The sequence below is a fragment of the Chrysochloris asiatica genome, unplaced genomic scaffold, assembly GCF_000296735.1.
Source record: "Chrysochloris asiatica unplaced genomic scaffold, ChrAsi1.0 scaffold00163, whole genome shotgun sequence".
NCBI lineage: Eukaryota > Metazoa > Chordata > Mammalia > Afrosoricida > Chrysochloridae > Chrysochloris > Chrysochloris asiatica.
The window spans coordinates 1,002,302-1,013,089 of NW_006408681.1; the positions used below are offsets into that span (position 1 = coordinate 1,002,302).

Here is a 10,788-nt window from a genome sequence, read left to right on the forward strand (position 1 = left end):
GAATTGATGCTTTTGAGTTATGGTATTGGAGGAGAGTATTGAAGGTGCCATGGGCTGCCAAAAGAACCAACAGATCCATTTTGGAAGAAGTGCAGCCAGAGTACTCCTTGGAGGCCAAGATGGCCAAACTTCGTCTCTCATACTTCAGACATACTTCAGGAAAGACCAGTCGCTGGAGAAGCATATCATGTTTGGTTAAGGTGGAGGGTCAGGGAAAAAGAGGAAGACCCCCAATGAGATGAATTGGCCAAGTAGCAGCATCAATGGATTCAAGCGTGGTAACAGTAGTGAGGCTGGCCCAGGATCGGGCAGTGTTTCTTTCTGCTGTACATAAGGTCGCTATGAGTTGGTACTTGATGGCACCTAACAACAAAAGTAAAGATGGTGCTTTGAAGACTAAGGCATGTCTGACCCAAGTCATGGTACTTTCCATTGTTTCATATGCATGAGAGTACTGGACAACTAATAAGGAAGACCAAAGAAGAATTGACACCTTTGAATTATGGTGTTGGTCAAGACTATTGAAAGTACCATGCATTGCAAGAAAAACAAGTATGTCTTGGATGAAGATACAGTCAGAATGCTCCTTGAAAGCAAGGCAGGCAAGACTTCACATTTCATACTTTGGATGTATTTTCAGAAGATTCCAGGCCCTGGAGAAAGTCATCATGCTTGTAAAAGTGGATAGTCAGTGAAAAAATGAAAAGCCCCCAACGAGATGAATTCACAAGGGAGCAACACTGCAGGACTGGGCATTGTTTCAATCTGTTGTGCATAGGATCATTATGAGTCAGAACTTACTCAGTGACACCTTAGAACGAGTCCGAACTGACTCAAAGGCACAGAACAACTACAGTCAACCCAGAACAATAATAAACCATATTTCTCATGGATTAATTTAGTAGGTTATACAAGGATATATTACCTACTAAGTCTAAGATTGCTGTATGTACAGTGGTGAGGGAGAAGCTTTTTGTTTGTTAGACCAGAAATTAGTATCCCTTTCATCACACATTCAGAAATACTTTATCATTATGGAATAGTGCTAGAAATACCAAGGTAATAGAGACCAGCTTTAGTCTTTTATTAATCTCTTTATAATAGCAAACTTCCATATCTTAAATTACCATAAACTAAAGTACATCCTGATTAGGGAGTAATGACCTTAGAAGAGAAATTTATTTTTTGTATTTTGTTCACTTAGATAATTATTATCATTTAATTAACCACAGGTCTCTTGAGAACATAGAGAGTTAGTAATCTTGCATTGTGCTAATAGTTAAAGGGATACACAATGGGTATAGGGTTGACAGTCTAGTAAAAGAGACAATTATATAGAAAACAATGAAGGAAATGACAAACATGCAATCTATAACTAATATTTGCTTGCATAAAAAAGAATCATTGAAATAAAATTAACATGCATAAAACAATCATTGCTTGCATTAAAAAACAATAATTGCAATGAAATTAATGTGATTTTAGTGGTCCACAGCACACATCTTTTGTGATACTGTAAGAAGTTTCCTTACTTGAGATTTCAGTGTTTGAAGTTGTCCTTCATAATTCTGAGTCATTGCCAAGTTACACTTTTCCAGACTGTCCAACTTCTGGCGAAGTAACCCCACCTGTGTTAAGAATAAAACCTGATTTTGCTGCTTCTAAGTTTTGCCAGATAAAATCAGAAAATGTGAAAACGAGGAATGCAATTCAAATAAAACTGTTGAACCAAGCCAAGAATAAATATTTGTTTTTCAGTTCTTAAAATACGCTATTAAAAATTAAGTTTGCAAAAACCAACCATTGCCTACTCTATTCTACCGGGTGCACATTAGGACAGTATGGCATGCGCTTTTAACAAAAGATCCTTACTATCATTACATTATTTTTTATCATTACATTTTAAATTAAAGATTAGACTTTGGTTTGCATTGTCTTTTTGGGGACGCTTATCTGTCATCATAAGGAGCCCTGTGGCACTGTAGGATAACCACAAAGTTGGCAGTTCAAACCCACCAGCTGCTCCTCAGAAGAAAGATGAGTCTTTCTGTTCCTGTGAAGATTTTCAGCCTCAGAAACCCTCTACAGAGTCACTGTGAGTTGGAAATGACTCAGTGGCAGTGGATTTTGGCAGTGGTATCTTTCATCATTATTCTGCTGAAATATTTCATTGTTTTTTAGGTTCCACTCACTGCCTTCAATGGGAAAGATACCTGGTGGTACAACAGTTAAGCATTTAGCTGCTAACAAAAAGGTTGGCAGTTTGAACTCACTCAATGGTTCTGTGAGATAAAGACCTGGTGGTCTGCTCTTAAAGCAGGGCTTTGAACTGATTCAAACTGGCTCAGTCATGCCCAGGAAGTGAAATTGGAATAGGCCTGAATTTAAAAAATATGGATGACATGGAATAACAACTAGAATGTGGAAATTTTTATGTGGACACTCTGGAAGGGAGAGTCAGAAGAGGTAAAGTGGTCTTTTTCTGGAGGCTGACGTGAGAGACTAGATTATTACCAGGACTGTGGAATACACATGCATTCAAAGCATTATGGTTAGCCGCCATCTTTGAGGGGGCAACACTGTTTCTGAACTGTGCCAATCAAAACGCATGGTTGCAATGCAATGTGAGCAGTATCCTTATTTTGTAAGAGGAAGACTGAGTTTATAGCAGTGTATTGACCCATACTTTCCCTGTTCCAGTTATTGTCCCAGTTCACCCACATTTTATAAATTCAGATCCATTCTGGCTTTGCTTTGTCAGCCATGACTGAACTGGGAAGAACTGACCTGAAACCCTGCTGTAAAGATCACAGCCGAGAAAATCCTATCTGACAGTTTTACTCTGATACACCTCACTATGAGTCGAAATCTACTTGACGGCACCTAACAACAACAACCTTCAATGGGAGCTCTACTTTGGTGATGGTATGGAATAATTGTTACATTTTCATATGAACTAACATGTAAAAAATTCTAAGAGCTGTTCTCAAGGATTTGACTTGCAAAATTTGTCTGATTAAAAAGCAAGTAAGGCACCTGCTTACACATCTGTGTCATTGAAGGTATAGATGTATGTCAGGCCTGAGGACATTGCTCCACCACAAGGAGAAAATAGAGATGCCAAGTACTTATTTCCTGTGGATCCTAAGTTCCACTGAGAAGCAATAAAAATAGGCAAATAATTGATGAAGAAGTTAATGATGATGCTTTAGTATATGATTAGCACACATTTCTCCTATGACTAGCCCAAAAGAAAAACTCAGAGACCCCAAACTCCACATTATATAAAGCATATGGTTTTCCTGAACTCCTTCAAAGGCCTGAGAGCACCATCAATTCTCCCATGATCCCCAGCTTGGCAGAAAACAGCCTTTGCAAGTGGGTTATCCAGCTTTACACACATACTTTCACCAAACACTTTTCTCCTTTGGCCTGTAATCAATTCTTGACATTTCACTTCCTTCAGAAAATATTTTCCTAGCATATTAGAAGAGGCAAATGCTCCTGAACTCTATCTACCTTGTCCAAAGACACACCTTTGATGACTACTTCTATCTATAGCAGCAAAAGTACTTACATCTTTGCTTGCAAACCATATTTATTTCACAGATATATTAAATACGTATTTACTTTTCTAGATGGAATTGACAGTACATGTCTGTCAGCATCAGCAAATTTCTAAGGATTTAGGTTCAGACTGTCAATAATTTGATAGAACACATTAAGCACTTTATCTGCTGAAATTTCAAAAACTTAAGTCCTGCTGCTGTTGCCTGATAGAAAGTATACATGATGAAACAGACATTTGGATAAATATTTTTATAAAAGTCTGAGGAATTAATGATTTGTTAATACATGTATTCAGTACCTCTTGACCTTTCTGATCCAAACAAGTTTGTGCATTTGCCAACTCTTGATCCCGAAGATCTAATCGCGTCTCCAAAGCCCGCATCTTCCTTTCCCAGTCCAATTTTTTGTTGCTTACCATGATGTCAATTTGTTCCATTAATTCCTGAAGCTCAGCCTCACAAGGAGAAGCTCTGGCAATTGTAGAAAAGTAAAATACTTCTTAAAAGAATGACATACGAAGGCAAGAAAAATTTATCTTATTGATCTGAACAGCTTGATCATTATTTTGCCAGAATGTTCAATTAGCTAAATAGAGAGAAGTCTAAAAGAGGTCAATTTTTAAAAATTAAAATTGAAGGCTCATTTCAGGACTAATAGTGTATCTACATTTACAAAAATAGTATCTTTTACAGTTGATTAATTTTAGGGAAGATATTAATTATGAAAAGTGTAGGACACTTTAAGAACTGATGCTCTTACATGTAAATATACATGTACCTATCAAGGAAAGGAGCTCTGGTAGCATAGTGGTTACGAATCGGGCTGCTAACCTCAAGTTCGGCAGTTTAAAACTACCAGCTGTTTCACGGGAGAAAGATGAGGCTTTCTGCTCCCATAAAGATTTGCAGCCTTGGAAATCCTGTGCAGAGTCACTATGAATCGGAATCAACTCCATGGTACTCAACAACAACAACAACTATCAAGGAGCTCTGGTGGTGTAGTAGTTACAAGTCGGGTTGCTAACTCAAGGTCAGCAGTTCGAAACTACCAACTGTTCCATGGGAGAAAGATGAAGCTTTCTGATCCCATAAAGATCTGTAGCCTCGGAAACCCTGTGCAGGGTTTAAAAAACCCTGTGCAGGGTCGCTATGAGTCAGAACCGACTCCACAGCAAACTACCACCACCACCATGTATGTCTATCATACGGAGCACTGGATGCAAATCACAAGGACTGTCAGCTGCTCCATGGGAGAAAGATGAAGCCTTCTGTTCCCCCCAAATTAAAAAATCCTCAGAAGCTCTACACGAGTCACTATAAGTCTGAACTGACTCAAAGGCATTACAACAATAAGACTATCTATAATGGAGTCCTATGTGGCCCTGTAGGATAAGCACTTACTAACCACAAGGTCAGTGGTTCAAGCCCACTAGCCACTCCTTGGAAACCCTGCATAGGATTGTTGAGTTGGAATTAACTTGACTGCACTTAGCAACACCACTATCATCCATCATAACTTGAAAAGGCTTGGCTGCAGGCAAATTGGGATTGTTGCTGTGGTCTCGCAGGGATAGTAGAGCAAGCCTGGGCTAGGAAAGGCCAGAATCAAGGTACTACTGGATTGTAGTGTTGCTCCCCAAGCAGGGAAATTTGACATGATCTGTCTGGTGTCAAAATGGGAGGAATTTGATCAGGCAGGTGAGGCATACTATGATTTCTTAAAGTCAGATAAGTAGTGCTATCCTGAGTCTAAGAGGGTTTGTGATTGGCATGAGTGGTTAGCACTCTTGGCTGCTAACAAAAAAAGTGGTGGATCGTGTTTCCACTTGGAGGCACCTGGGAAAAAAGTCCTGATGATTTACTTCTGAAAGGTTAGTCATTGAAACTGGTGGAGCAAAGATCTACTTTGACACATGTGAGGTTACCATGAGTTGCAACTGACGTGATGGCAACTGGTTTGTCCTTTTTGTTTGTTGTTGTTATGGTTTTGTTTTGTTTGTTGTTGTTATTGTTTTAAATAAGATCTACAGTGTTTGATAACAGCTAGAATTATCACTTAGGGTTCTCCTTCAAAGGAGCTGAACTATTTCCTAAGGACTTGACAGTTAGTCCAGTTACTAACACTGGATAAACAAGGTGGACATGGAAACTTGAGGCTTTAGCTAAAGGAGCACAGACAGAAAAGTAAGTTATTTCAGCATCTACTCAGTGGTAGTGATGGGACTTCTAATATATTTTTGTGGCTGGTAGAAGGCAAGAGGGAGAGACAGGTGCAAAATGACATCATTCCCTTCATTTAGTTGTACCAAATCAGAATTCTAGTGCCAAGTAAGGATCATTTAGCAGTTTAAAAAAAAAAGTCTATAGAATCCAAGGTCATACAGCTAATTAGTGAAAGAGACAGACTAGAGGCAGAACTAGATTTAGGGCAGCTGCTTCCCATCTTATGCTCCTTCCTGCGTACTATACAGCAAGTAGCATGGTACTCTGAATAAGAACTTGATTGGAAAATATAGTGCAAATTACCTCCACTTCAGCAGAGACAGAAACAGGTACTAGAAACCCAAAGATTCTGAATTTCCAGAATCCCTTTCTAACGTACCCAGAGTAAACCTGAATAAAGGATGTCCATTTGATTAGTATATTCAACAGCAGACATGCCAATTTTGATAAAAGTGGTTTTAAGTACAAAATGCCACTCTGAAGCCTTGTCCTAGCATTGTTGTGATAAGGCCCAAAGTGTCTCAATTTTTACTTAAAACCTAAAGCAAATTTGAGAAAAGGAAGTACTAATTTCTCTATAAACAAACTGAATATTAATTGGAGCTATGATATGGGGGGAAAACATGTCAGAATTATGTCCTGGTGTTTTCACATCATTTTTTCTTTTTTTCAAAACAACATGTAAACTGTTTGCTGTAAATACCTTTTGTCTATTTTTTCTGCAAGTGTAAGTTCCAGAAGACCAAGGTCAGTATCAGTCTTGTTCCTCACCATCTTACCAGAAGCTAGCACAATGCTCTAGAACAACTCTTTGAAGACGAATATGTTATTTTTATTCCTATTTCTTCAGCATTCAGGAATGCACCACACTAATGGAATTAAAATACAGAACCAAAAGTAGAATGTCTGCACACTCTCAGCTATTCAATCAATATTGTTAAATAAGCGAATGGCTTATTTCCTGTGTGACTTCCTGCTATGCAAAAGTTAAGACCTTAAGCTCTGGCTGGAAGGAATCTCAGAAGCCATCTGGTCCATCTACCTATTCGGTGTTTGCATTCTTCCTACAAATCTATCTTTAGAGAACCATCCATTAAACCTATTGGTCAGATACCGTGGTCTAGGAAGAGACCAAAAATTTCTAATTTTTTTTTGTTGTGCAGTGCTGCTGAGTTGGTTCCAACCCACAGCAACATTGTATAGGATTTCCGAGGAGCAACTGGTGAGTTTGAACCACTGACCTCATGGTTCAAAACAACTTTTCAGTCCAGTGCATTAACCCACAGTGCCACACCATAAGAAAAATGTCAAGTAATTCTGAAGCATGCCAAAGTTTGTGATCTGTTTTGCAATAACGTTGTCAAGAGGTTGTGGAGCTTAGATTCTTCTAGTAGCAGGTAACTACTGTCTGAGACTGTATATTGTTGTTGTTGTTGTTAAGAGCAATAAATTAGTAAAGTTTTTCCTTATATTGAATTGAGAGGTCTTTATTTGTTCAAGCAACTGGTCCTAATTTGATCCCACGGGACAATGCAGAACAAATGCCTTTTCAAAATGGTTGGGGTTCAAGTAATTGAATACAATTATAATGTACCTCCTGACTACTGGGAATCCTATTTTTTCAATGTTCATTACAAGACACTGAATATATAGATGTCTAGACCATCTCTGACAACAGAATTCTAACAATCACCTCTGGGCAACCAGCCTGGGAAGTCAAATCACAACCTTTGCAAAGAGTCAGAGCTTGGTCACTGATTGTTAGCTTCCCTACTTTTTTGCCCCAGCTTCCAACTCAGGACCAACAAGAAAAAACGCCGAATATGAACCCCAAACAAACCAGATAAGATGCCTTGCTTCTAGTTAGCCTGCTGGTAGGTTTGGACCACTGACCCTGTGGTTAGCAGTCTAGTGATTACCTTAAAACACCATACCAGGACTCTAGGCACTGTATAAATAACTTTTATTTGTTCTCATCTGGGTGGTCTACACTTACTTCCACAAATATTTTTGTGTCCTTCAATTGTTCCTAGAGATTATTTACCCTCCACCGCTCTATGAAAGGGTTGTATTCTTTCACCACACATATTCAACTTGTATACTGAGTAAATAATCCGAGAATCTGAGTTAGATGAAGAAAAATGTTGCATCAGGATTGGAGGAAGACTCATTAACAACCTGTGATATGCAGATGATACAACCTTGCTTGCTGAAAGTGAAGAAGACTTAAAACATTTCCTAATGAAGATCAAAGAGCACAGCCTTCGGTATGGATTGCATCGCAATGTAAAGAAAACAAAAATCCTCACCACTGGACCAATAAACAACATCCTTATCAACAGAGAAAAGACTGAAGTTGTCAAGGACTTCATTCTTCTTGGATCAACTATCAACACTTATGGAAGCAGCAGTCAAGAAATCAAACGACATATTGCATTAGGCAAATCTGCTGCACAAGACCTTTTTTCAAAAGTGTTGAAGAGCAAGGATGTCAGCTTGAGGACTAAGGTGCACCTGACCCAAGCCATGGTATTTTCAATGACCTCATATGCATGCGAAAGCTGGACAGTGACTAAGGAAGACCGTAGAAAAATTGATGCTTTTGAATTATGGTGTTGGAGGAGAATATATTGAAAGTGCCATGGGCTGCCAAAAGAACCAATAGATCTGTGTTGGAAGAAGTGAATCCCGAGTGCTCCTTGGAAGCTAGAATGGCCAAACTCCATTTCTCATACTTTGCACTTATTATCAGCGGGGACCAGTCCCCTGGAGAAGGGTTTGGTAAAGTGGAGGGTCAGAGAAAAAGAGGAAGAGCCCCCCAGCGAGATGGACTGGCCAAGTAGCAGCATCAATGGACTCAAGTGTGGCAACAATTGTGAGGTTGGCCCAGGATCGGGCAGTGTTTCGTTCTGTTGTGCATAATGTCGCTATGAGTTGGTACCAACTTGATGGCACCTAACAACAACAACAACAGCTCTATGAGGGGTGTTTCAAAAAGTTCCATTGTCTTTTTTGGGGGAAACTTTTTATTGTGAAGGTTTACAGAGTAGATCACTGGTTTTACATCCAACAAATTGTACACTTTGTTTCATCTCGATGACTGCAATCTCTTCCATGCAAGTTACCCTACTTTCTCCCTATGCTTCATATTTCCATTCCACCATCCTTCCCAACTGCTCTGAACCTTGTCTCTAGGCAAATGTTGCACTTTTGACCAGTGTGCAAAATTATTGACCATTCCATAATGAGCATATCTCACTAGTTTTGAAGATGCCACATATCACCATCCACCACTTGGTTGAAAATTAGGGCATGAGGGTTTGTACTTTTTGTTTGTTGTTGTTGTTGTTAAGAAGAGCTACAGTGTTTGATAACAGCTAGAATGACCACTTAGGGTTCTCCTTCAAAAAAGCTGAACTATTTCCTAAGTACCTGGCAGTTAGTCCAGTTTGGGCTGAGTTTTGTTCCAGACCTAAAGGTTGGTTCACAGCCATACTTTCAGGTTCCTCCATTATCTTTTTTTTTTTTTTTTTTAAGGTTTTTATTGTGGATTGAGTGAAAGTTCACATGGCAGATCTTCAGTTTTATTCAACAAGTCATATACCTAGTGTCACTACAATGATTATAATCCCCTCCTTGTACCATCAGTTAACAGTATTTCTCTCTATTCACTTTAGCTCTTCTTTTAAAAAAACACTCAGACATATATAATAATTGATACCACCAAAAGGCACATTCGGCAAGCCTGCCTCCTGGCTGCGAGCTCTTAGTTCCTCTCTTCCCATGAGTCTAGAGTCCTCAGCTGCTCCCTCTCTCCATGGCCCCATCTCTGCCTCCATGTCTGGTATCGCTGTTTCTCTGGATAAGGTCTCACATTCCGCTTGTGCTCTTCTCCCTTGATAGTCCTAGGGTCCTTAGTTTCTGGACTGTAAGATTAGCTACTCCTCTGTACAACATTCTTATCAATGGAGAAAAGATTGACGTTGTCAAGGACTTCATTCTTCTTGGATCAACTATCAACACTCATGCTCTATTATCTTTTAATCCCATTTTTTCCCCTGAACTTTAAAAAACAGTCCCTTCATATACTTAATACCTACTATACTGTCTGGGAAATACTGGATGCTTAATATCTGTTTGTTACATGAATTTTAAAATGAATAATGTTGGTAAGCTTTGCAGGTCCTTCATAATTGGGCAGGCTCTCCCCTGAACAAGTTTCTGGTTTCAATTTCCTCTCTGAAATGCACTATTCAGAATTTAGAGACAATCCCATATCTTTTGAGTTGGGAAGGGGCAAGGTGGATAAATCCAATGGTCTAATAGTCTTATTTCTTTTTCATACACACCACTTATTCACTATCTTGTGCTTATTTAACATTTTGCGGGAGATCCAATTGCAGGGTTTTATATTTATCCTTATTAAATTTCTATTTAATAGTTTCAGTCTTTCAATCTGGGCTGCCATCATTGGTTCTTTCAGCAAACATTAATTAAGTAACTGCTACTCACTATGTGAATGAGGTCTGAGGAATTAGAGACACAAGAACAATCTCAGGCATACAGACTTGTAAGGTGGGCAGACACAAAAAGAGATTGCTAAATACATGCAGGATAGTTTGGCAATGGGAAGAAGAGTTATTGAATACACACTTGGAGAAAGTAGGCTATCACAGAAGCCTTTAGAAAGGAGATAATATCTAAGCTTATATTTTAGCATCCTGTTTTTGTCAGAATTCACTTTCTCAGTTTTGTCTCATCAGTGAACTTAATAACAAAATATTATATGTTGTTGTTGTCAAGTGCCATCGAGTCGGAACCGACTCATAGCGACCCTATGCACAGCAGAATGAAACAATGTTCGATCCTGGGCCAACCTCACTACCGCTGCCACACCTGAGTCCATCAATGATGCCACCTGGCTGATCCATCTCGTTGGGGGTCTTCCTCTTTTTCTCTGACCCTCCACCCTACCCAGCATGACATCCTTCTCCAG

The 10,788-nt window shown here is 39.1% G+C and overlaps 1 protein-coding gene across 1 annotated transcript in view; it reads right to left on the reverse strand.

The window, feature by feature from the left end:
* The window catches only part of CCDC67 (coiled-coil domain containing 67), a 144,461-nt gene that overhangs the window by 97,105 nt on the left and 36,568 nt on the right, over positions 1–10,788 (reverse strand). Inside the window, exons 2-3 of the mRNA XM_006871204.1 lie at positions 3,869–4,040; positions 1,533–1,628 (exon numbers count right to left, since the gene is read on the reverse strand). Of these exons, the coding sequence (XP_006871266.1) occupies positions 1,533–1,628; positions 3,869–4,040 (268 nt within the window). The remainder of the gene's footprint in view (positions 1–1,532; positions 1,629–3,868; positions 4,041–10,788) is intronic.